Source organism: Sorex araneus, chromosome 1, assembly GCF_027595985.1.
Source record: "Sorex araneus isolate mSorAra2 chromosome 1, mSorAra2.pri, whole genome shotgun sequence".
Lineage (NCBI taxonomy): Eukaryota > Metazoa > Chordata > Mammalia > Eulipotyphla > Soricidae > Sorex > Sorex araneus.
Window position 1 is genome coordinate 323,338,695 of NC_073302.1, and position 26,535 is coordinate 323,365,229.

At 41.1% G+C, this 26,535-nt stretch overlaps 1 protein-coding gene across 1 annotated transcript; it reads left to right on the forward strand.

Annotated features, from left to right (window-relative positions):
• Positions 1–733: 733 nt before the first annotated feature.
• On the forward strand, positions 734–25,896 carry FRG1 (FSHD region gene 1). Its single transcript, XM_004610336.2, has 9 exons — positions 734–1,008; positions 3,447–3,517; positions 9,644–9,769; positions 10,798–10,855; positions 13,182–13,296; positions 14,913–15,017; positions 19,694–19,785; positions 23,444–23,554; positions 25,796–25,896. Exons 1-9 carry the CDS (start codon positions 947–949, stop codon positions 25,830–25,832), a joined length of 777 nt encoding a protein of 258 aa, XP_004610393.1. The 5' UTR covers positions 734–946; the 3' UTR covers positions 25,833–25,896.
• Positions 25,897–26,535: the final 639 nt, after the last annotated feature.

Genomic DNA, 26,535 nt, shown 5'->3' on the forward strand with positions numbered 1-26,535 from the left:
GCTCAAGTTTGCCTGGAACTTAGTTTTCTTTGAAGGTGACACCAAGAGGTGCTCAAGTGACACTGAGCGAAAGTCAGCCCCCTCCCCCTATACTATCTCTCCAACCACTCTTGAAGTTTGCTCAGAGCCACTGAGCAGAAGGGGTGCAGGTGGAAAGCACCTTCAAAGGCTGCGGGAATTATCATGACTGCAACTGCAACCTGCAACGAGGCGCAGCGGTTGAGCAGTGGGACAAGTGGCCGTGGCCGGGAGGGAAAGCTAAGTGGGACCTTCGGAGAGCAATTTTCCTCCTTAATCCATTCCAATAAGGTAATTACGATTAGTTAGACTTTCGAAGAAAGCAGAAATATGATAGGAGTGTGGCTTGCAAGGAAGGGGAATTAGAAAACCATTGACCGGCCAAACTTATTCAGGATACTTATTCGGGCAAGAAAGACTTTAGTGACCTCGTTGACCCTGCACCCAAATTCTGACAGGCTTGGCCCTGCTGACTTTTCTTCCCTTAGCGTTTGCCGTGCCTTTCTCCAGCTTCCCTACACAAAACATTACGGTAAAGGCTTCCGGAACTGACAAGTGTAACGTGGCGACCACGGTCAGACCCTCAATACTTGGGACTGTGAGACCTGCCGCGGCCACCAGGGGTCGCATCTTTCCGCGGCTCCTCGTTCGGGGAGTTCCGGAAACGGACGCCGAGGTGATTAATTCAGGCCCATCGCGGCTGCCGTAGTTCCGGGCGATAAACAGGAAGTAGGTTTTGCAGGCGAGTAATTGCCTCGGGAGAGGGGCGCAGAGACCCGGCTTGCAATTAAAATTCATCCCTTCTTGCCGTTGCGAACGATTTTAGGGTCTCTGTGCCCCCGTCTCCGTGTCTGAACCCCCGCCAGGCCGTTTCTGCGCCAGCCGCGGTATTTTGTCCCGAGCCGGCTCCCGCCGCGTCCCCAGAGTCATGGCCGAGTACTCGTATGTCAAGTCCACCAAACTCGTCCTCAAGGGAACCAAGGCCAAGAGGTAAGGTCGGAAGTTCGTCCGGGAGGATCCCCAGTTCTTTGCTGCTCAGCCTCCGCGCCCGCTGCCCCGCGGGCCCGTGGGAGACGGTGGGGAGCTGTCCTAGGCGCCCCATCCTGGGGCCTCTCCTGGACCAACCGGGCCCCGGAGATGCGCATCGCCAAGATGCGCCCCCGGGACCAGACCGGTGAAGCGGGAGCCGCAGGTTGGAGCCTTCCTTGAGTCCTTTGCCCCCACCCACCCAGTCCGTTATATAGGACTGTAATCTGATCGTGTAGGCTACAATGGCCTCCTTTATTGGGGGTAATTATTTCCTCATCATCTTCCCCCCCTCCCCACGTACCTCCCCACCACCACCTCCAAAATTCTTGGTTCTTTCAAGCTGAGCGAGATGGAGCAGTATCACAGATGCGGCATCTTCTAGGGGTTTGGACTCTATTCTGGACTCCAGCAGTATTGTGATCTGTGGCAAATTGGTTAACATCTTTGCGCTTTTATTATTCGCTTATTAAGAAGAATGAATAATGCCCCCCCCCAAAAAAAAAGAATCCTTTGAAGGTTAAATGAGATCCAGTGTATTACCTTTTTGATAGAACCAAAAGCAAGGAGGAGCTTGTAAGTGTAATTCAGGACTAGTAGATTTTTAGGAAAAGCTAGATGCCCGTTCATAGCTTCAAATCATTTGGTTCTCTTTCCGGGTCATATCTGGGCAACGTCACGTGCTACTCCCTGGACTCTGCGCTGAGGGGGAGGGATACAACCTGAGACTCCCACATACAAATCATATACTCAGCTGGTTGAGCTATCTCCCCGCCCACTACCTCTCTTTTAACTGGTAGATCTACTTGAAGTTGATGGGTCATGTAAATGTCTCGTTTATACAATTGTCTAGTAAATATAATTTCTATATAAATGTCTAGTAAATATAATTTCATCCTAGTCTCAATGATCACGGGTATTGGGACTTTCAGGAACAGAACCCACTTGATGAATTCTTCCCAGGGTTCTGCCAGCAGGTGGGATTTACCCTGAATAAATTTTGTAGCTTCAGTTATAATAATAAACCTGATACCACTGTGAATTTCCAGGAGGGAGTGAGGAGTTTGCTTCTGAAAGGTTACTTAGCTCTAGATTAGCAGGTCTGATCATTTTAGGAGGGTATCCTAACACAGGTACAGCATTTTTTGTATGCCGAGAACTGTCTTAAACACCTCGCATTTTAGTTTAGGGAGAGTGGAGGGAATCTCCCAAGTGGTACTCAGGATGCCCTGGGCTATAGCAGGGAGATGACAGGCCTCCTGGTGTGGGAAACTTAGATGGGCTCTAACTTCTATGCCTTCTCGCAACCCCTGCATATTACCCTCTTATTACGCTTTGTTTTGTACTATGCGCAGAAGTTGCTCATGGCAATGTTTAGAAAACCATATGCAGTGTCAGGGATTGAACCGGAAGCTCCTGATGTAAATCTAGCACTGACGCTGTCTTGGGAGAGGCGGGGAGGAGGGTACCTATTAGCTTTTTCAAAAATATCACCTTCAGGGGGTGTGGGAGATGACTCAAAAGGTTGGGACTGTGTTCCCCAACCCCTGAACACAGAGATGAGTGTAGCCCCATAACTGGCCACAAAACAAACCAAGTGCTAATAGTTTATTATTATTCATCAGTACAATATCAGTATTCCATAAACTTACCTTTTAAAATTACACTTCACTGGACCTTTTAAAAATAATGATTATGGCCCCAAAATATAAGAAAATAATAATAATTGCCAAACATTTTCATGACCTCAGAAGGAAACCCTTCGCTGACTAAGATTTTATTTGGCGTACTCCTCATCTCCCATTCCCTAAAAACCACTAATCCGCTTTCTGTTCCTCTGGGTTTGCCAGTTCTGAATATTTCGTCTACATGGAGCTGTGCAACCTGCAGCCTGTTGTATTTTCTGAGGGGTCCTCCATCTTACTGCCCGGATCGGTTCTCATTCCTTTATCACGGAATACCATTTCGTTACATGAAAAACGGCACATTTGACTAACAGATACATTTATCAGTTGACGGAGATTTGCTGTTTTACTTTTTGCCTATTAAAAGTAACTGCGGTAAATATTCTTTATACAAGTCCCATGTGAACTTGTTTTCTTATCTCTTAGGTAGGAGTTTCATGAATCTGTTAAAATTTTTTTGGAAACTTTTCCAAAATGGTTGTACCGTTTTACATCCTCCCAAAAAAATAATGAAGTCACCTATTGACTCTTAATCCTCGCAGAGCACTAGAGGACAGGCCCGACATGCACAGAGACCCAGGTTCAAGTCCCAGCACTGCATGGCCTCCCTAGTATCCCAGTAGTAGGGAGGTCAAACAGAATTTTTCGAGATTCTATCTTCAATCATTAACATGCAAATAATATATCTAAACTCATCTATAAAATTATTCCCTGTAGTAAGAAAAAAAAGAGCAAAGAAAAAAAGAGAAAAAGAGAAGAAGATGAAGAAACCCAACTTGATGTTGTTGGTAAGTCCATTTTTAATAGTTTATTCTAAGAAAAGTTAGCATTTGTTGAGATCCCATTAAAAATATTTTCTGGGATTGTGTGAGTGAAAGGGAGGTTTTTCATCTTTACTCTTTTTAACTTTTTTTTAAAACTTTTAAAGATAGTTTATAAACTTCTAAAACATATAATCATTTTCATTGAAGTACCAGGATTTGCAGTACTGTTAATCATGTTACCCAGTCATGCATCATTCCAGTATCACACCCATCATTTGAGAGCCCATTTTCCTCCATCAGTGTCCCAAGGACCACCTCCCACCCCTGTTTTATAGACACAATTTTCAGTTCAGATAACCTTGATCACTTGTTGTTTCCTTCCTAAATTTGAAAGAGACATTTTTAAGCAATTTAAAAGAATTTTTTTTCTGGGCCAAAGAGATAACTGCACAAGCTCGCATGCAGGGGCCTGGATTTAACACTCAATACCACGTAGCCCCTCAGGCTTTGTCAAGAGTGACCCCCAAGTACTGAGCCCAGAATCCCTGGGCCCCACCAAGTGTGTGCACCACCCCCATTCCTATTTACCTTAAAGTACTTAGATGTTACTGTTATTGATTCCCAGCACAGTTGCTGGCACTGTGCCTTCTCCCACTATTGTCCCCCAGATACTACTCCGCACATCAGTTGTTGTTTCTTGTTTGTTTGTCTTTTTCGTTTTTTGGGTTATACCTGGCGATGCACAGGGGTTACTCCTGGCTCAGCACTCAGGAATTACTCCTGGTGGTGCTCAGGGACCATACGGGATGCTAGGAATCCTACCTGGGTCAGACATTTGCAAGGCAAACGCCCTACCCGCTGTGCTATCGATCCAGCCCGTTTTGTTTGTTTGTTTGTTTTTTGGTTTTTGTTTTTTAAAACAAAAAAAGCTTGTCAGTTTGCATTTTGAAACTTTTTGAACCTTTATAAAACACCACTCTTTTGCATTCTAGAGTGCTGATATTGTAGAAGACCTGCTTTAAAATGTTTTAAAAGTAGTGAATCAACAATTTTAAAGTAAGGGTAATTACCTTATGTAGGGAGCTAGTTGTGGAATTGTTTACCTGAAAGGGTAGGTGAACATTTAACCATATTAGAAAACTTCCAAAGACTGGGAATGGGAGGCAAATGGGGGTGTTTGAGTGTTGGGGAGTAGACACTGGTTAAAGATATGTGTTGAAACACTGTCTGGACAAAGATTGCACTCATCTGTGGAATATAAAGTAACAGAATGGGAGAGTAACACCCAAGAGTAGTAGAGATAAGGACTAAGAGGTTAGCTCCATGGTTTGGAAGCTGGCCTCACATGCCGGGGGAGAGGGCAGCTCAGATAGAGAAGGGAACACCAGGTAAAGGGTGTTCTGAGGACCCACTTGGGATGGGAGATATGAGCTGAAAGTAGACTATAGACCAAACATGATGGCCACTCAATACCTCTATTGTAGACCGCAACACCCAAAAGGAGAGAGGGAACAAAAGGGAATGCCCCAACGGGGGTGGGGGGAAGGGGAGGATCGTGGGAGGAATACTGGGATATACTGAGATTATTGATGGTGGAAAATGGGCACTGATGGAGGAATGGGTACTCGATCATTGTGTGACTGGAACACAAGCACTAAAGTTTATAACTCTGTAATTGTACCTCACGGTGATCCACTAATAATAAAAAATAAAAATTAAAAAAAATAAACTCTGTCTGCCTGAAAACCAATCATGAATAACTTTATAATTTCATAATGACAATTTTATAAAAATTAAGAGAAAAAGAAACTGCAAAAAAAATTCTAAAGTTATTGTAGCATTTTAAAAGAGTAGTAGACATCTGTTACCTATGAGGATATTCTAGCCTGTGAGGGTTTTTTTTTTTATTGTCTTAATGATACTTTTAGTAAGCAAAGGTTTTTTTTATGTTCATAAAGCTCAGCTTTTTTCTTACTATGATTACTACCTTCTCTAGTCTGTGCTTGAGGTCAGAGAGATAGTATAGCAGATAAGTCACTTGCCTCCTTGCAGGCAGGTGACCCAGGTTTGATCTTTGACATCAAATAAGGGACCTTATGCACTGCCAGGTGTGATCACTGAGTGCAGAGCCAAGAGTAGGCCCTGAGTGCAGCTGGATGTGGCCCAAAAACCAAAAGGAAAAAAGAAATCCCACAAGGTCACAGATACTTTTTATATTTTTTCCTGGAAGCTTTACTGCTTTTATTTTTGCATCAGATCCATCTCAGATTAATTTTGCATACCTGATCACAGTGTTCACACACGTCATTTGCAATACCCCTGTGGTTGCACAGACTTCGTTGACACTCTGGGATTTTCCAGTGCTGCCAATATCACTCTTAGCGTGTGGGTGATGCCGGCAATCAGACTCTCAGCCTTAAGACTGTAAAGCAGGCACACTGCCTCTGAGCTGTCCCTCAGCACGTAGGTAGAACTTCCTTTATTTGCTAAGCAGCCTTAGCATCTTAGCTAACGGGCTGTTGATTTTATGTTTGTTGATCTATTATTTCTGTACTGTCTGTTCCATCGGGTTGTCAATTTTCTATATAGTTCAATAAAATACTTATCTAATAATCATTACCTTAAAATAAAGTCTAGTTAAAATTATTTGACTTTTCTTTTAATCTTACCAGACTAGATTTTTTTGTTTGTTTTTTGCCTTGTTAGGCCTGTTTGGTTGTTCCCTTAGGCCTGGAATGTGACCCCTACTCTAGGAGGTGTCCCTACTCCCAGGCTCTGCAGACAGCCCGCTCCACTCCAGTGTCTCCCGGCATTTGGGATCCTCGGTATCTCCCATCAGCTCTCAGCCGCTGTTACACAGTGAAACCTGTGGATCTTGCCTTTCTGAGTTCCTTCTCAGTATCTGACTCTGAATTCATCTCACTTCTGCCCTCCAAATCACTTGGCTCACTGAGATTGCCTTTGTCTTCTTGGGCTCCATCTCCCATGGAGAAAACTTCCACAGACCTGACATCAGTTTTCTCGTATGTTCTGGACAGCTTCCTAATCATGGTGGGAGGCAGGTCCAAGAAGGGTCCCTCTGCCGTGGCTGGAAGAGGACGTCACTCTTTTTCTCTTTGCCCTCCCACTTTCTTTTATATTCCACTTTTCCTGTCCTTGTTTCAGCAGTGGAGAGCAGAAGGGGTGGGGGATTTTTATTATTTTAAAACTGTTTTGATCATTTCCTACAAGGATCTTAAGGGAAACTCTAAGCCTAAGTAAATTGGTAAATAGAATGAAGGAAATTACTCCTTTGGTGTGGGAAGTATCAAGTTTGGGCAATAATAACGCAAAGTGGCTGTGTAAGAAAATATCCTCTGTGAACTCGGCTAGGTTTCAAAGTACCTGAATTGATAGTAGAATAATTTGTGAAATTCCTTTATACTTTCCTTTCCCATGAATTAAAGTCAAGTCATTTCTGTGTCAGTTTATAGAACAGTGGGCTGGAGAAATAGCACAGCAGGTGGGGTGCACTAGCTGACCCAGGCTCAATACCTGGCACCCCTTATAGTCCCCCAAGTCCTGAGTTCAGAACCAGGAATAAGCCCTGAGCACCACCGAGTGTGCCCGCCTTCCTCCCACTCCCCACCTTCCTCCACCCAAAAAAGACTAAAGAACTATAGGGAGAGAAAGCTCCATTTCCAAAGCAGAGATATTTGGTTGCTTTGACAGTACAAAACAGATGTAGGGGCACCTTTAGCACAGAGGCTTTGGGTTGGGCCAGTCAGGAGTGAGGTAAACCACACACACACGGAATCTTATCTCTGTCACCTCCCCAGATAGTGGGTGTGTGCACATCCAGAGGAGGCTGTAGGTAGTACTCGGAGATGATTAAGCACAAAGGCCTTTCAAAATACAGGTCCTTCTGCTATCTTCAGTATCTGTAATAGCCTTAATAACAGAAAGAGTGGGTGCCATCGCAGTCTTTTATCAACTAGGACACTTATCGTTCAATATTTATAATATGTCTTCACTGCCTTCTCTCTGTCAGACATGACAAGGTAAAATAGATCTTGTCTCTCACGCTCCGTAGCAGAAATACCTAACAGTCTGCAAAGGGCTTGGGGACGGAGTATCTTGAATTACAGCTGTATTTTGTATTTTAAAATACCAAAAAATGGTTTAAAACGCATTGTCTAATTGAGCTTCATCTGCAGCCTGATAAATGTAGCTTGAGCCCTAATCTGATGCCAAAATCAGCAACCTCAGATTCCACTTTCCGCAGTCTTTACCTCTTTTTTTTTTCCCCCTTTTTGGGTCATACCTGGCGATGCGATGCACAGGGGTTATTCCTAGCTCTGCACTCAGGAATTACTGCTGGCAGTGCTCAGGGAGACCATATGGGTTGCCAGGAATCAACCCCGGGTTGGTTGCATGCAAGGCAAACACCCTACCCCCTGTGCTATCGCTCCAGCCCCTTCGCTGCTTCTTTCACAGGCAAAACCCAGGGTGACTGGCAAGAACTTTGGTGTGTTTTTATAGTCATTAAACATGGAAGCACATTTTATTCTAGCTAAAGCACAATTTAGGAGAAGGTTGAGATACATTTTTTCATTTAAAAAAATATTTGCTTTTGCAATAACTGTTTAAATTATTGGACCCTAAAGATTAACATATTTATTGGTAAACTATATTGGTATACACAGACATACTTTTACTGATTTTGTCTCTAATCTGAAATTGTAGTTAAGAATATTGTACTGGAAAGGATTTCTGAAAGTAGTCATGGATGGCTAGGGGCTGGAAAGAGACCCTTTAGTCATTTTATGCCTTCACATGTATTGCTATTTTATATTTTTAAAAGAACCTGATCTTGGGGCTGGAGTGGTAGTACAGTGGGTAGGGCACTTGTTTTTTGCATGTGTTCAATTCCCAGCACCCCATATGGTCCCTTGAGCACCACCAGGAATAATTCCTGAGTGCAGAGCCAGGAGTAACCCCTGGAGTGTGTACGTCCTCCCACCCCAAAAAAAAAAAAAAACTGTCACTGTCACTGTCCTCCCATTGCTCATCGATTTGTTCGAGCGGGCACCAGTAACGTCTCTCATTGAGAGACTTATTGTTACTGTTTTTGGCATATCCAATACGCCACAGGTAGCTTGCCAGGCTCTGCCGTACGGGCTCGATGCTCTCAGTAGCTTCCTGGGCTGTCCGAGAGGGGCGGAGGAATTGAACTCGGGTCGGCCGAGTGATAGCCCAACTGCTGTGCTATCATTTTGTTTTCCCCCAAAAAACAACAAAACAAAAACACCCTAATCTTGGTGCACTCCATTGTGGAGTTGCCCACATTCTCGTTTCTTCCTTTATTTTATGGGACTCTCTTTGTCTCTTCTATCTTTCCTCCCGCCTTTCCTCCCATCATCTCACTTCTTCCCCCCACCTCCCAATCTCTTATAACCTCTTTCCGGTCTCCTGTCTCTTCTTTCCTAATCTTAATAGCAGTAGTCTCCTTTATCTGCATACACACATACCAGTACACAGATGAGTACATTATAACTCATGAAATCTAACTGAGGTTATGAATTGTATCTGGGTCAGTTCCCTAGTTTTGATAATTCCCTAGTTTTGATGTTTGTATAACTGTGGATAACTATAGTTATGTAAGATAATAAATATAATTGGAGGAAACCGAGTAAAGTGTATATGAGATCTTGCTATATTATTAGAATTATAAAATTTAAAAAATTTTTAAATTACTGGTAATTTTGTTTGCTTGGAGGTTTTTGTTTGCTTTTTTGGTTATTGGGCAACTCCCTGCGGTGCTTGAGGGAAGCCATAGGGTACTGGGAATTGAACGCCAACCTCCCACTTGCAACTTATATACTTCAGCCCTTTGAACCATCTCCCTAGTTACATTTTAAAGATTAAAAACAGCCTTCGAACAATATCAGCATAAGAACCTTGTGTAGGGCCCAAGTGGTAATGGAGTGGGTATGGCGCTGCCTTGCACGTGGCCAACCCAGGTTCATCACACCCACGTATGGTCCCACAAGTCCTACAAGCAGAGATCCCTGGGCACAAACAGGAGTAAGCCCTGAGCACCACCCGCAGGTCCCAAAAGCAAAACAAAGAAACAAAGAACCTTGTGTAAAATAGTAATTGTATTTTTAGGAATCTGGTGGAAAGTAACAAACTTCGGTGAAATATCCGGAACAATAGCGATTGAAATGGATAAAGGAGCCTACATACATGCACTTGACAATGGACTTTTTACACTGGGAGCTCCGCATAAAGAAGGTTTGTGTCTGGAGGGGGGAAATGCTACTTCAAATATGTGTTTTATGATTCACGTAGGCCAGTTTCTGGCTAGCACATGTAATCTAAAAGCATTCAGCAGTTCTACTTTTCTCTGCATCCTTAATACCAGTATTGAGTTGGCAATACTGGTATTATAAAGTATATCAAATATACTTTAGGTATATTTGAAATATAGGATTCAAATACTATAAGTATTTGAAAATACTCTCTATAGTTCCAGAGAGTCAAGAAACAAAACAAAATGAATTGAAATAATAAGGGGAAAGACAAGGAAAACCCAAGAGGTTCACAGATTTGAAGTTCTCACCAGCCCTTTAACTCACTGAAACATAGTTAATGATTTGAAGTTTTCTCACTGGCTTTGAGCCCACCAGAGGAAGCTCTGCCTGTATAGAAATAATTAGAAGATAAAGAAATAGTATCATTTGATATGAAAGTCTGCTTTTTAAACTAAACATTTTAGCTTTCTAAAATAGTAAGTATAGTGCTAAAATAGCACTAATGCTTATTTGTCTGTGCTTATTTGGGGAGCGTTGAGGGCCCACACGCAGTGGCGCTCAAAGCGTACTCCTAGCTCTGTGCTCAGGGTACTTCTGGCATTGCTTTTAGGAAAACCATATGAGGTGCCAGGGATCAAACCCGAGTCAGCTGGGCTCAGTGAGTGCCTTCCTCACTGCACTCTCTCACCAGCTCTAGGTACAGTTTTTGTCTCATTTTTTTGAGCCATACCCAGCAGTGCTGAGACTCTCCCAGCTTGATGTTCTGGGGTTGGTCCCAGTGGTGCTGGGGGACCACGTGGTATCCCTGGGCCTCCTGCATTGCGGAAAGTGTGTGCTCAGCCTGTTGAGTTCTCTGGCCCCCCTGTGCTACAATTTTATCAAATTATCATAAAATTCTTCTATATTTAATTTTAGAAGGAAAAAATAACTTTTTAAAGTCAAGTGTTAACCTTTCCATGTATATTTGTGAAAAGTGCCAAATTTATTTCAAGTTTCTTTCTTCTACAGTGGATGAGGGCCCAAGTCCTCCAGAGCAGTTTACAGCTGTCAAGTTGTCTGACTCCAGGTAAGCTTGAGTTGTGTGAAATTAATAATTTTTGTTTTTTAATTTAATTCACTAAAATTTTTCCTTGTGCTCACAAAATAATTCTGATTCAAAAGGCAAAATAATTTATTTTTAAAAATAGACATCTTAAAAATATTCTATATCCTATAGAAATTCAGGTATTAAATTACATTAGCAATAAATGAATCTTTAAAGGAGATTCAAGCATCTAATCAAAACATGTATTATCAATATATAATGCTAGGGAAGAAAAATGAAGGTTAATCATGTTATAGACCAAATAACATCTTAGACCAACTAACATGAAGAAAATATATAACACAAAACCTGATCTAATGTTCTATAACACACTGATTAGGATTCCAGATCAATATAAAGTATCATTTTTGAAACCAGGAATATTCCATTATCATAGAGAGCAAAAGAGTATTTTACTCATATCTTTTTTTGGGGGGGTTGAGGGGAAGTGAGAGGGTGGGGGTTATATCCAGTGGCGTTCAGGGATCACTCCAGGCAGGAATTACTCATGGAGGACCCTGTGGGATGCTGGTATCAAACCCAGGTCACCACATGCAAGGCAAACACCCTAGCCGCTATACTGTCACTCCGGCTTATTCTTACAATGAAAAAGTACATACTGGAGGCCAAAGTGATAATACAGTGGGTAAGGTATTTGCCTTGCACATAGCCAACCAGGATTCAATCTCCGGCATCCCATTTGGTCCTCTGAGCTCTGCCAGGAGTAATACCTGAGTGCAGAGCCAGGAGTAACCCCTGAGCATCACCAGTTGTGGCCCAGAAAACAAAGTATAGACTAATACTCTGGGTGGCAGATACAGAAATTGAATCTCAGAATGTTGGTGGTCAGTTAACATGATAATGATCTGTATGTTTAAAACCAATTCTGATATCGCTGATAATTGGTAAACTAATTATTCATATTTTTTTCTTAAAAAAATAACACTAAGAGGATTTTTGTACTTTTAATAATAGGTATGGTAAAGAGATTTATTTATTTTTGTCAAAATTTAAAATAGTTCAATGCAGTATTAAAGTCTACAAAAGTATTTTGTTCATTGTGTTAGCTTTTCTAGGCTCTACTACCAGTCTTCAGTGTGTGAGACTTTTAAAGACTAAAATCTGAGGTAATAAAGGACATAATCTTCTTTACTACTGAAAGCCCAAAAATGTTCCAAAAATGTTATAAACAAAATTAATATATAGCTTAAAATATTTGCAGTAGCTGCAATAGTAAGTTTCCACTCTCCTTGTGTTGTATAGGATTCAAAATACTTAGAACACTAGAAAAACAAGAAGACCCCCACATGAACAAAAAGTACTTTTAAAACAGAAAAAGAAGTATAAATGTCAAACACAATAATAAAGTGGAAACTTAGTAGGGAGCTATTTTCCTATCACTGTATCACTGTCATCCCGTTCCTCATCGATTTGCTCGAGCGGGCACCAATAACATCTCCATTGTGAGACTTGTTACTGTTTTTGGCATATCAAATACGCCACGGGTAGCTTGCCAGGCTCTGCCATGCGGGCGGGATACTCTCGGTAACTTGCCGGGATCTCTGAGAGGGGCGAAGGAATTGAACCTGGATCAGCTGCATGCAAGACTAACGCCCTACCTGCTGGGCTATCACTCCAGCCCTGTATTTTGTTTTTTAAATTTTTTTTAAAGGCGTGTCAGGAGACCTAAGATGGTGGGGGTGGGGGGTTGTTACTTAATTTGAGTAATTAAACTAAATTGTTACAATTTTTTCTGGAACTTTCACCAGTTTGTAATAGGGGCTTTAAAGTTGATAATCTTTGGTCTTATTATTTCTTTCCTATTATTCTTCCTGGTAGTTCTCTGTACAGAAGAAATACCAACAGAACTATTTCTAGTATTAAACTATTTCTGGTATAACTTAATATGTCTGTGATAGAATATTACATAACCACTAAAAGTGGTATGTTTGAAGAATAATTTGGAGGATGTTTCATATGTAATACATAAGGTACTATATGATGGTGGCTGTAATGAAAAGCAGAATATAGGAACCAGGAAGTTAAGGACTGCATATGCTTCCCAGCACCACAGGGTCACCTGAGCACTGCAGGGAGAAAACCCACAACTCTGAGCCAGTGCTAGCACCAGCATATGTAATCTTCCCCCAAAAAACAATTAAAAGAATAATACAAAGTTGAGAATTATACTACAAAAAAAATAGCCACTAGCTTTTGAACAATTAAATTGAATATATATATATGTATGTATATATATATATATATATATATATATATACTTAGTTTTTTAACATATCTCTTCCTGAAGAATTGCTCTGAAATCTGGCTATGGGAAATACCTTGGTATAAATTCAGATGGACTAGTCGTCGGGCGTTCGGATGCAATTGGACCAAGAGAGCAGTGGGAGCCAGTCTTTCAAGATGTAAGTGCTGTTGTTTCTTGCCAGTGTAAGAGTAAAGTCTGTTTAATAGTCAATAAAGAACATACATTCTAAATAAACCCCAAAATCAGGAGTGGCAGTAGCTTTATCCACGGCCATTTCTGCACACCTTCTTAACCCCTTCTAGATGACCCTACTACTACTAATTATACCAACAGGAAAGGACAATATGTTATACAGCCAGGATGATGCGAGAACATTAGGGAAGTTGACTTCACTGATTTTGAAGAGACTAAGTTATATAAATTTAAATGTAATGACGTAGAGACTTAAAAGTCCCTGTTGACACCTGCAAAAAAAGACATTCAGCCAAAAGATTCAGCAGCACACACTTAAATCACCTTGGCCAGATAGTCGTTTCCAGTGTCACTGAAAGTCACCCAGATGTGAGAAAACCCAGCCCCTGCTCCCTCCAATCAGAAATGATAGCAGGGACTAGAAAAGGTACAGGGGTTAAAGCATAGGCATTGCATCAAGTCAGGCCAATTGTATCCCACATGCTCCATTGACCACCATCACCACTGGGGTGGGCTAGGAACCAAACAGTACCACACGCTCAGACCTTCACATTGAACCACAGGTTTAGGGGCCCAGGAATCTCCAGGGAGGGCCTCTAGTCTCCTGAGCACTGCTTAGGAGGCCCCCATCCTGACCAAAAAAGAGAAAAAAAATTACAACCAAATACATGTTATTAGCACTTTTATAAATATATTTTTCAATGTATTTTGTAATGATGGGCATTTATTTTTACACTTGATCTTAGCCAAAAGGCCGAGAAGTGATGGTGGGCATTTATTTTTAAAAGTACAGAGATTTCAGATGATTAATTCAGTTTCAGATATACATGAAAATTAGTTTTTTAAGTTTTGTTAATTAGAATCATGCTTTATTGGGCATTAAGCAGCATAACAGGAGTATTTGTTTTCACCAATAGAGTCCTTCAGGCATTGATTCTGAGCATTAAATTCAAAGGCAACAGAGCTCAGATATATATAATATGTTTTTATATTTTCTAATTACAAATATTTTTGCTTAAAATACATCTGGGTGAATTTTGTATATTACATTTTTATTTTTAATTTTAAATTACGCTTTTCAAACTGAGCTAAGGTCTATCTTCTGTAGTATTTGGGATTATCTCTGTGGAGGAGGAGGGTGCCTCCTAGATGCTCGGCTGTCACTCCCAGTGATACTTCCCTGCCGGGTCAGGCCTTTCGGTGCTGTGCCAGGGACCATACTCAGAACCCTTCAAGGCCGTACCCTGCAGTGCTCAGATGTCCTTGATAGCAACCCTGACTCCTGTGCCATCCCCCCAACCCCTTTTTAATGCATCTCTTAGCTGAAGGAAACAGTTCTGTTTCACTTAGAGTTTAGTACCCTTGATTGGGTATAATAAAATAATTTATTGTGGTGGTTATCTCTTGAATCAGACTATAGGGGATTTTGTTTTTCTTTTCTGAATTTTTTGTTTTTCAGCTTTTCTCCAAATTCTTTTTCATCATTGTTTTTAGAATTAGATAGAAAATTCATTTAGTCTCAAGATTGAAGAATTCTTTTGCAGAATCTCATACATTTTGTTGTTACTTCATTTTATTTAGGGGAAGATGGCCTTACTGGCCTCAAATAGCTGTTTTATTAGATGCAATGAAGCAGGAGATATAGAAGCAAAAAGTAAAACAGCTGGAGAAGAAGAAATGATAAAGGTAACTGACATTTTCCTCTCACTAATACATGTCACTTGTGTGAGCTGACCACATATCTGTAAAATATTGACTAGTCACTTATCTCATTTTAAAGACTTGATTCCTGGCTTTTTATTTTGTACTCCACATAATCTTTCAACAAACTAGTCACTTATCTCATTTTAAACACTTGATTCCTGGCTTTTTATTCTGTACTCCACATAATTTTTCAACAAATCCCATAACTATTGGCTAGTTTTATCACATGCAGAGAATTCTTAAAGAGCTATTTATTTTTTGTTTGTTTGTATGCCACACCCAGCTGTGCTCAGGGATCACTCCTCTCTGACCTCAGGGATCATTCCTGGCAGGACTCAGAGATTGAACCCAGGTTAGCTGCATGTAAGTGATACCTATTATCTCCATGTTTAAGTATCTTTTTCTGAATAACTCCACATGTTTTGAGGGGCCTGCGTTTTCTTCCATTTTTTTTCTTCCTTTAGAAATTTTTTTTGGTAGTTTTCCATTCTAATTTTTTTAAGTAATATCACTGTATCACTGTCATCTCGTTGTTCATCAATTTGCTCAAGTGGGCACCAGTAACATCTCCATTCATCCCAGCCCTAAGATTTTAGCAGCCTCTCCTTAACTCGACTTTCCATGATTGGAGGCTCTTTCAGGGTCAGGGGAATGAGACCTATTATTGTTACTGTATTTGGCAAATCGAATATGCCACAGGGAGCTTGCCAAGTTTATATATTAAGAAATATTTACATGCCATATATATTATATATTAAGAAATATATATGTATGTAAAAGCATGGCTCCTCATGCTTCTTTAGCCTTCTGGAGTTTATAAAAATATAAAAGTATGACTCAGAGAAGGGATCACCAACTATAATGTAGTCGAAGGCCATGTGGGGGAAGGGAGTTGTGGGCTGAATGAGGGCTAGAGACTGAGCACAGTGGCCACTCAACACCTTTATTGCAAACCACAACAGCTAATTAGAGAGAGAGAGAACAGAAGGGAATGCCCTGCCACAGTGGCAGGGTGGGGTGGGGGGAGATTGGATTTGGGAGGGTGGGAGGGATGCTGGGTTTACTGGTGGTGGAGAATGGGCACTGGTGAAGGGATGGGTTCCCGAACTTAGTATGAGGGAAGCATAAGCACAAAAGTGTATAAATCTGTAAATGTGCCCTCACAGTGATTCACTAATTAAAAATAAATTAATTAAAAAATATATATAAAAGTATGTAATTTTAATACTAAATTTGGCCTCCTTTAAACACTCTTAGACCTTGATTTTTTTATTTTGGAGATTTTTTTTCCTTATCAATATATAGAAAGTTTTCTCTTGCCTTTTTCTTTTCTTTCTTTCCTTTTTTTTTTTAATTGAATCAACATGAGATACACAGCTGCAAAGCTGTTTATGGTTGAATTTCCATCATACAATATTCCAACACCCATCCTTCCACCAGTGCTCATTTCTCAACACCACGTGTCCCCAGTTTCCCTCCAGCCACCGCCCCCACCCTCAGCCTGAATATGTATGGCAGTATGGCAGGCGCTCTCTCTCTCTCTCTCTCTCTCTCTCTCTCTCTCTCTCTCTCTCCTCTCTCTCTCTCTCCCCTCTCTCTCTCTCTCTCTCTCCTCTCTCTCTCTCCCCTCTCTCTCTCTCTCTCCCCTCTCTCTCTCTCTCTCTCTCCTCTCTCTCCTCTCTCTCTCTCTCTCTCTCCTCTCTCCTCTCTCTCTCTCCTCTCTTTCTCTCTCTCTCTCTCTCTTTCTCTCTCTCTCTTTCTCTCTCTCCCCCCCTCTTCCCCCCTCTCCCACTCTCCTTCCCTCTTTCCCTTTCTCCCTCTGTCCCTTTTGGGCGCTGTGGTTTGCGATACAGATACTGAGAGATTATCATATTTGTTCATTTGTTCATAGTTTCAGCACACAGTACTTATCCAGAGATCATTTCCAACTATAATTGCCATACCGTTTTTTTTTTTTTTTTCCTATCCCAACTGCCTTCTCTCCAGCACCTGAGGCCGACTTCCAGCCATGGACCAATCCACCTGTCGCTTTTTTCTACTGTCCATGGGTATTAGTCTCATACTATGTTTTTTTATGTCCCACAAATGAGTGCAATCATTCTATATCTGTCCCTCTCCTTCTGACTTGTTTCACTCAGCATGATATTCTCCATGTCTATCCATTTATAAGTAAATGTCATGCACTCATTTTTCCTAAAAGCTGCATAGTGTTTATTGTGTAGATGTATCATGGTTTCTTTATCCAGTCATTTGTTCTCAGGCTCTCAGCTTGTTTCAGATTCTGGCTGCTGTAAATAGTGGTGCAATGAACATAGACATGCAATGGTGTTTCTGCTGTGTGTTTTTCTACCCCCAGGATATATTCCCAGGAGTGATATTGCTGGGTCAGATGGAAGTTCAATTCTAGTTTTATGAGGGATGTCCATATTGTTTTCTAAAAGTGCTGTGCCAGTTGGTGTTCCCACCAATAATGAAGGAAGAGTCCCTTTTCCCCCTCATCTGTGCCAGCACTGGTTGAGTTCTTGTTCTTTTTATTATTTGCCAGTCTCTGTGGTATGAGATGATATCTCATTGTTGTTTTGATTTACGTCTCCCTGATGATTAGCAATGTAGAAAATTTTTTCATGTGCCTTTTGGCTATTTGTATTTCTTCTTTAAGAAAGTTTCCATTTAGGGGCTGGAGTGATAGCACAGCGGGTAGGGCGTTTGCCTTGCATGCGGCCAACCCAGGTTTGATTCCCAGCATCCCATATGGTCCCCCAACACCGCCAGGAGCAATTCCTGAGTGCAGAGCCAGGTGTAACCCCTGTGCATCGCCAGGTGTGACCCAGAAAGCGGGAAAAAAAAGTTTTTGTTCATTTCTTCTTCCGATTTCTTGTGTTGGATGTTTTTTTCTACCAGTGTGATATAAGTGAAGTTCTACCAGTGTCTTATATCTTGGATATTAACTCCTTATCTGATTCGTATTGGCTAAATAATTTTTCCCATTCCATGGGATGTCTCTGTATCTTGGTCACCGTTTCTTTTGAGCTGCAGAAGCTGATTTGCTTTATGTACTTGCCATAGCAGTTAGGTAAGAAAAAGATATCAAGGGCATCCAGATGGGAAAGGAAGAAATCACTATTTGCAGATGACTTGATACTATCCTAAAGATTCTACAGAAAAGCTCCAAGGAACAATAGGTTTGTATAGTAAAGTGGCAGGCTACAAAAACCAATAAGCAAAAGTCCATGCTTTCCTATAAACAAATAAAGAGAAGAAAGAGATATTTTAAAAAAAAAATCTCATTCACAATTGTGCCTTAGAAAATAAAGTAACTCAGAATCAGCTTAACTAAAGAGGTGAAGGATCTGTACAAAAAAAGAACTACAAAACACTACTTCAAGAAATGAAAGAGGATACAAGGGAAAGGAGACACATCCCCTGCTCATGCATCAGGAAGATTAACATGGTCAAAGTGTCAATACTTCCCAAAGCATTATACTGATTCAGTGTAGTCCCTATAAGGATATCCATGACATCTTTTAAAGAAATAGATAAAACACTCCTGAAATTCATATGGAACAATAAATTTTCACAAATAGCTATAGCAGTCCTTACGTAAAAGAAGATGGCAGGCATCACCTTCTCCAACTTCAAACTGTACTACAAAGCAGTAGTAATTAAAACCGCATGTTATTGGAATAGAAACAGACCCTGCAGACCAATGGAATAGTTGAATATCTTGACTCAAACACTCAATTATAAGGCCACTTAATCTTGATAAAGGAACAAGAAATGTGAAATGGCGCAAGGAAAGCCTCTTCAACAAGTGATGCTGGGAAAACCGAACATCTGTATGCAAAAAAAGAAAAAGAACTCAGATCTCAGATCTCTCTCAAATGCCAGGCTCCAAAGCCAGATCAAAATGGATTACAGGCCTCAATATCATATCTAAATCCATAAGGTACACGGAGAAAAAGACTCTCCATGACATTGAAGCTAAAGGCATCTTTATAGTTGAAAAACCACTGACCAAGCAAGTGGAAGCAAAGATAAACAAGTGGGACCACATTATACTAGGTTGTTTTGAGTATAATATTTAAGCACTAGTTAGTGTCTAAGTATATAAACATAGAAAAGCTTCTGGAGTTCAGTGCTTGGCACGCACGTAATGTTGGGTCCCCCACCCTCAACACTGCTTGCATGGCCCTGAGCAGTACCAGGTGGCCTGGGTAGCCCCCCCTCCCTGGGCCAGAGCAGCACGGCATCCTCACGCCATCACTGACCACCAGCTTGACGCACCAAGACTCATTGGAAGAGAGGCCCCTGGTCCCCCTGAGCACCACTGTGAGATTCCCACCACCCCCTCCCCACACACACACTGTTCTTCAAATAAGGGAAATCATCTAGAATTTTCTTATGTGGGGGCTGGAGAGATAGCACAGCGGGTGGGGCGTTTGCCTTGCACGTGGTTGACCCGGGTTCAAATCCCAGCATCCCATATGGTCCCCTGAGCACCGCCAGGGGTAATTCCTGAGTGCAGAGCCAGGAGTAACCCCTGTGCATCGCCAGGTGTGACCCAAAAAGCAAAAAAAAAAAAAAAGAATTTTCTTATGTGAAGATGGGGAAGGGAGAAGATAAATGTGTAACCTCTTGTTTTTATTTCGAATACACAGATTAGATCGTGTGCTGAAAGAGAAATTAAGAAAAAAGATGACATTCCTGAAGAAGACAAAGGAAATGTTAAACAATGTGAAATCAATTATGTGTACGTATTCTTTCCTTTACCTACACATCTGCCTATAGTTCTCATGAGGTAGCCCCCCAGTTTTACCTACTGCCCCTTGGAAAATTCTTGGGGCCCATAAAAGAACCTATGACCTTTAGTTGAACAATGTTGATAGATTTTCTGACAAAGAAGTGAGCTAAATGTTTTTCTATTTTTAAAACTTAGGTTTTCCCAATTCCCCCTGTTCCTTAATAGAATTCGGCTTAATTTCCCAGTACATATTGCCAATCAAATGCTAGTCATAGGAAAGAAGGGACTTCAGTCAACATTTCCTTGCAGAATTGGGAGTTTTGAGAGCAATTAAAACAACTACCTTTTTTTATGATGGTAGAATACTAAGCTATCTCTTTTTTTTTTTTAGTTTTATTTTTATAAAGTTATTCACAATACATTCAATATTCCAGCACCAATCCCACCACCATTACACCTTCCCACCACCATTATTTCCAGTTTTTCCAACCACAACCCAAGCCCGCCCCAGTAGCAGGCCCTAAATAATTTTTTATGTTGCTTGTTATGAATAATTCACTAAAAATAATCAAAAAAGATTTTCTTAGAAGAAAGTATGTGAAAATTGTTGTATTTCACCCTGGAGCCATCAAGCCTTATATAGAAGATTACTAACATGTATAAAAGATTGCTAACATATTATTACAGGTTAAGCCTTGTGCATTAATATTTTCTCAATCAGATTGGTTGCCTTCTACTTTACATCCCATCCAATGTGGTGTGCTACTCCTGGTATATCAATGGTATGGTTTGAGATGTCACTTAGCCATGAATAAGCTCATCTTTATAGTTGAAAAGCTGTAGGTAATTAAGAAAATACATATTTGCAAGGTGTGTAAACACAGAATAAGAGAATGACAGCAGCGTGGTCTCTCTTGCTCTCCACATGGTGGCCATGAGCCACGTCACCATGCCAGTCTGCAGCAGTCGCCAACAGACGCATGAAGGAGGAAACAGGCTGGTTGGTGTTTAGTTGCAGTTTTATTCCATTCTCCCCTCGCGCATGTTCCAACTTCACTAAGTGCCTCATTCTAGTCTCACACTGCCCCTCATTTCCATCTCCTCTAGTGCCCCATGTTCTCCATCTCACCACCTTGGACTACTTACCCGACCAGCACTGGGGGTAGCAACTACACCTAGGTCAGGTAGCGCAATTAACATATGAAAGCCCTTCCTGCAGAGGGAAGCTCTTCTAAAATAAGACAAAGATCTCCTGCAGATAGGAGATCTCTCAAGGGGAAAGTGCCATCTGGGGCTGTGTTTCTCCTTTCCTTAGTCCAACGACCATCTTAGATTTACTTTCTAGTCATTTTGTATGGACACAAGAGATATATGAAGCTTGTAGCATGGCTCTCCTGGGAACATCTCGCTATAGATCCCAGACTACAGTGCTCAGGCCAGATTAGTCTTTCCTAATCCTATCAGGGTCCTAATCCAGTTGTTACTCTTTGGATCATGACAGAATTTGTCCATGATCACGCTCTTAACTTACAGTATTATGGTGCTTGGCCTGGCCCATTTTGATGCTTGGGTAGTTTACAGCTTGCTCTGGGTCCATCCAGTCCCTCGTCAGGACCCTGCTTTGGGGATGCTAAGAAGTAAGGGCAACTGAGGCTTACATCAAGAAAACAGATGCCCAGGAGTGAGTATTATTTGGAGTCAATTAACTCCCAAGTTACAAAAGCATAGCATTAACTGTCTTCCTGTACCTATACAAAAAACACATTGCTCTAAATTAAACTATGCAAAAGAACATAAGGAAAGGAAAAAAGCAATATTTCACTGACAAACACAAAATCAGAGATTTCTGAGAAATTTGACTTTACAAGTGACAGGTATTGCTTAGGGGAAATGAGTGATTAACTGGTTGGGGGAGTGAGCACAAAGAAGTTAAAAATGAACACCGAAGAAATGGGAGTGCTTCAGGAGCACTGTGAAGGGTGTAACCCAGTAAACCTAAACTCCCTGTGGCCAAGAAGAAATGACAAACCAATGCTATCCTATAGTAAGGTTATCAGTAAACAGGTATGTGTGTTCACAGAAGAGGACTGCGGCGCTCTCTCTCTCCCGCTGCCCGCGTTCGGTAGTCTCACGCCACTTCCCCCACCCTGGGGAGGCTGATGGAGATGGGCAGATGAAGGAAGGAACAAGTGCCAGGCTGGTCGGTATCAGTTGCAGTTTATTCCCATCTCCATTCCCCTTCTGCTTCTGTCTCTCAGCCCCCTCAGATCTTACAGTCTTAGTTTATATAGTAATCACATAGGGTAGTAACACAAAGGTGGGTCGGAACATTAACACATCAACAAAGAGAGGTAGGACCACTCCTCAAGGACAAAAATCTCACCTAAGGAGATTACTCCAGATTACTAGGAGATGTGCTCAAGAGTGGGATCCAAGCAAAGGTGTGTCGCTTTCTTCTTTCCTCAACTAGTAATCCACTTAAATAGTTGTAGTAAATCTACTTCTAATATTTCTAGCAATGTCATTCTGTATGAGCACAATAAGAGAAATATCAGACTTAAAGTTTGGTTCTTCCTGAGGACATCTCACTATACATTCTAGACCACAGTCCTCAGGCCAGGTTAATCTTCCTAACCCCAGCAGGGTCCTAATCTCATCATTACCTTTGGATCATGACAGTATTTGTCCATGATCATGCCCTCAACTTATAGTTGAGTATTGTGGCGTTTTGGCCTGGCCCATTTCAATGCCAGGGTAGCTCACAGCTTATCCTGGGTCTTTTCAGTCCCTCATCGGGACCCCAATTTTGGGATGCTAGTAACTAAGGGCAACTGAGTAGAGAAAGCCCAGGAGTAAATATTATTCGGAGTCAATCAACTCCCAAGTTACAAGAGCATAATATTTTTTTTTTTAATTTTAAATTTATTTATTTTTAATTAGAGAATCACCGTGAGGGTACAGTTACAGATTTATACACTTTTGTGCTTATACTTCCCTCATACAAAGTTTGGGAACCCATCCCTTCACCAGTGCCCATTCTCCACCACCTGTAAACCCAGTGTCCCTCCCACCCTCCCCAATCCCATCTCCCCCCCACCCCACCCTGCCACTGTGGCAAGGCATTCCCTTCTGTTTTCTCTCTCTAATTAGCTGTTGTGGTTTGCAATAAAGGTGTTGAGTGGCCGCTGTGCTCAGTCTCTAGCCCTCATTCAGCCCGCAACTCCCTTCCCCCACATGGCCTTCGACTACAATGTAGTTGGTGATCGATTCTCTGTGTTGACCTTTCCCCGGAACGTGAGGGCAGCCACAAGAGCATAATATTAACTGTCTTCCTGTGTCCATACAGAAAGGACATTGCTTTAAAGTAAACAATGCAAAAGAGAGAAAAGCAATATTTAATTTACAATACAAGTTCAGTGTCCTAGAAGGATCTGATCTTACAAGTTCTAACAGAATCTGATTAGGTGATTAACTGGTTGGGAAGGAGGGTACAGAGAAGAGTTTACAGATAAACAAAGCAATGGGAGTGCTTCGGTAGCACTGTGATGGGTGTAACCAGATAAACCTAAGTTCTCTGCAGCAAGTCTTAAAGGACAAACCCAATGTTATCCTACAAAGGTATAACCAGAATTTGATATATTTTTTGACAAATATATTTTATTAACAGAAAGAAATTTCAGAGCTTCCAAGACCATAAACTTAAAATAAGTAAAGAAGATAGTAAAATACTTAAAAAGGCCCGGAAAGATGGATTTTTGCATGAAACACTTCTGGACAGGTTAGTATTATTTTACTATTTCAGCTACTTTCAGGAGCCATAGAAGCATTATGTGTAAAACTAACATACTCTTTAATTATTATAGTTTTTAAATTGGTGCCACTATTTCTGATTTGTGATGTGGTAATGTTATTTTTGTGGAGGTCAGGGGAGGGGTCATGCAAGGCGAACACCCTACCTGCTGTACTCTCTCCAACCCCAGTAATGTTATTTTTAACAGGCACTAAAGTTTGCAAAAATATTGCCAAGAAATAATATTTTTTAAAAATAAACCCACGGGGGCTGGAGCAATAGTACAGTGGGTAGGGCATTTGTCTTGCACTCAGCCAACCCAGGTTAAATCCCTAGCATCCCATTTGGCCCTCCATGCACTGCCAGGAGTAATTCCTGAGTGCAGAGCCAGAAGTAACCCCTGAGCATCACTCGATATGACAAAAAAAAAAAAAAAGAAAGAAAGAAAAATTAAACCTATGGCCAGATTCTGTTCTTTATACTTCAAGAAATCCAGGCTTAACTGGAACTAATTTTATCTTATTTTTATAATTAGTCAATTTGGGTTAGTTCTAATAAAATTTAACTCAGTAGGTTCTTTTACCACAATTCAGTGCTACAGATTACTTATAAGATGATAAAGTAGACCAATTTAAATGCATATAGAAGCTAACTAAATTGAAACACTAATTAAGTTAGATTCATAAGTACACAGAATATCATCACAGTATAATATTTTATAAAACCAAGGTAATTATCTTAGATTTATAGCATTTTGAAAAATGGATTAGAGATACATAAGTTATGAGTTTGCCAAGTGTGAGCTAGGTAAATTGTCATATTGAAAGAGAATTTAGCAATCTCCCATTCATTCAAATCCTCTGTTGCAAAATTAGTCTTAAAATCTTTATTTACATGGGGTTAAAGTCTCCCACCACTATTGCGTTACTCTGATATATTTCCTCAGGTCTATTAGCAGTTGCTTTGTGAACTTTGACTCCCCTTTCTTTGGTGTATAAATGTTAATAATAGTTAAGTCCTCTTGATTTATTATTCCCTTAACTATATTATGTCCATCACTATCTCTTATCACTTCCTTTGGTTTAAATGCTTTTCTGTCTGATGCAAATGTGGCCATCTCTTTTTTTATTTTAGTTTGCCATTTGCATGTTTGTACATTCCTTGATAAAGGCAGTACTTAGTCATGCTTTCTGTTACCTAACTGATCAGGTTATTAAATGAAGACCTTAGAAGTGATGTTTTGGGCTGGAGGGATAGCACGTGGGCAGGGCGTTTGCCTTACATGCAGCAGACCCGAGTATTATCCCCAGCATCCCATATGGTTCCCCGAGCACTGTCAGGAGTAATTCCTGAGTGCAGAGCCAGGAGTATCCCCTGTGCATCACCAGGTATGACCCAAAAAGCAAAAAAAAAGTGATGCTTTTTTCTCAGCTGATCATATTAACTATAAAATTTTTAAATGTGATATAAGATATAATCCAAAAATGAACTTAAATAGAATAAGGTCTTCAGCCCACAATTTTCATCACCCTAAAAATAACACATTGCTGTCCAGTTGAAGAGAAGATTTAGGGCATGCTTAATTTCAGGTATAATTAAACTTGCTGTTATAGATTGAAGTGCTTTATATACATTGGTTAAATACTAGGAAAAGACTTTCATAAAAATAGAATCTAGGGGGGGGCCGGAGCGATAGCACAGTGGGTAGGGCGTTTGCCTTGCACGCGGCCAACCCAGGTTCGATCCCTGGCATCCCATATGGTCCCCCAAGCACCGCCAGGAGTAATTCCTGAGTGCAAAGCCAGGAGTAACCCCTGAGCATTGCTGGGTGTGACCCAAAAAGCAAAAAAAAAAAAAAAAAATAGAATCTAGGGGCTGGAGCAATAGCACAGCGGGTAGGGCATTTGCCTTACACATGACCAACCCGGGCTTGATTCCCAGCATCCCATATGGTCCCCTGAGCACCGCCAGGGTAATGCCTGAGTGCAGAGCCAGGAGTAACCCCTGAGCATCGCCGGGTGTGACCCCCCGCCCCCCCACAAAAAGAATAGAATCTAAATGGGAAACATAAAATTGAGAAGTAAAACTTGAAAATATTTTAGTATGACTGCTGTTATCATAACCAGAATTGAGAATTCAATGATCATTAAGTATGTATATTCAGTAGCAGTTGACATTATATGACATATTTCACATGGGTTAATTTTATTGTCCGTCTTTACTCCACAGGAGAGCCAAATTGAAAGCTGACAGATACTGCAAATAACCAGGATTTTTGTTTCTGTCTTCTTTGTTGTTTTATTTTCTGAATAAAATGATGGAATACATGTCTTTAGTTATTGGCTTGTTAAGGGATTACTGACAGATTACTGAAACTATTCTGAATTCTCCACGATGTCCTGTTTTTCTTTCAGTGCAGGGTGCTGGCAGTAGGGCCAGACCCTGTGGTGCCAGGGCTCCATCTGGCACCTGGCTGCAGGGATGCCTGTGGCAGTGCTCAGGGAACCAGACATTGCAGGCCATCAAACCTGCGCTTCCTGCATGCAGAGCATATGTGTCAGCTCATTTGGCTCATGATCTGCTTGTTTGGGGGTGTTGTTTTTGGTTTTTGTGAAATGAAAAGTTTCATTTAGAGAAATTGAGAGAGAAAAGAGTTACTTATTCAAGAGAGCACACACTTCTCCAGAGAGAATGCGGACTTCTCAAATTGAGGTGTGGGCAGTTCTGCAAGACAGACAGTGCACCTGCAGAACACAGTATTTCACGTATGTATAAAACAAGTTTCACACTTACAGTACCAGAGAATTTTTTCTCCCTGGATTTCAAAGAGTGAGGCAATTCTCTAGGAAACAAGTTTCTTTTAGAGCTTGTATTCTGTCTTCCTAACTTGTACTCTTACTTGTTAGAGATGCTTGCTTATTAGGTACCCTTATAAGGAAATCAGGAACTCTGGACTGAATCAGTGAACA

Excerpts from the sequence above, each read along its gene's own strand:
- FRG1 (XM_004610336.2), top strand. The coding sequence starts at position 947 with ATGGCCGAGTACTCGTATGTCAAGTCCACCAAACTCGTCCTCAAGGGA. Across the intron at positions 3,518-9,643 it reads AACCCAACTTGATGTTGTTG|GAATCTGGTGGAAAGTAACA; the intron begins GTAAGTCCATTT and ends TTGTATTTTTAG. Across the intron at positions 23,555-25,795 it reads CATGAAACACTTCTGGACAG|GAGAGCCAAATTGAAAGCTG; the intron begins GTTAGTATTATT and ends TTTACTCCACAG.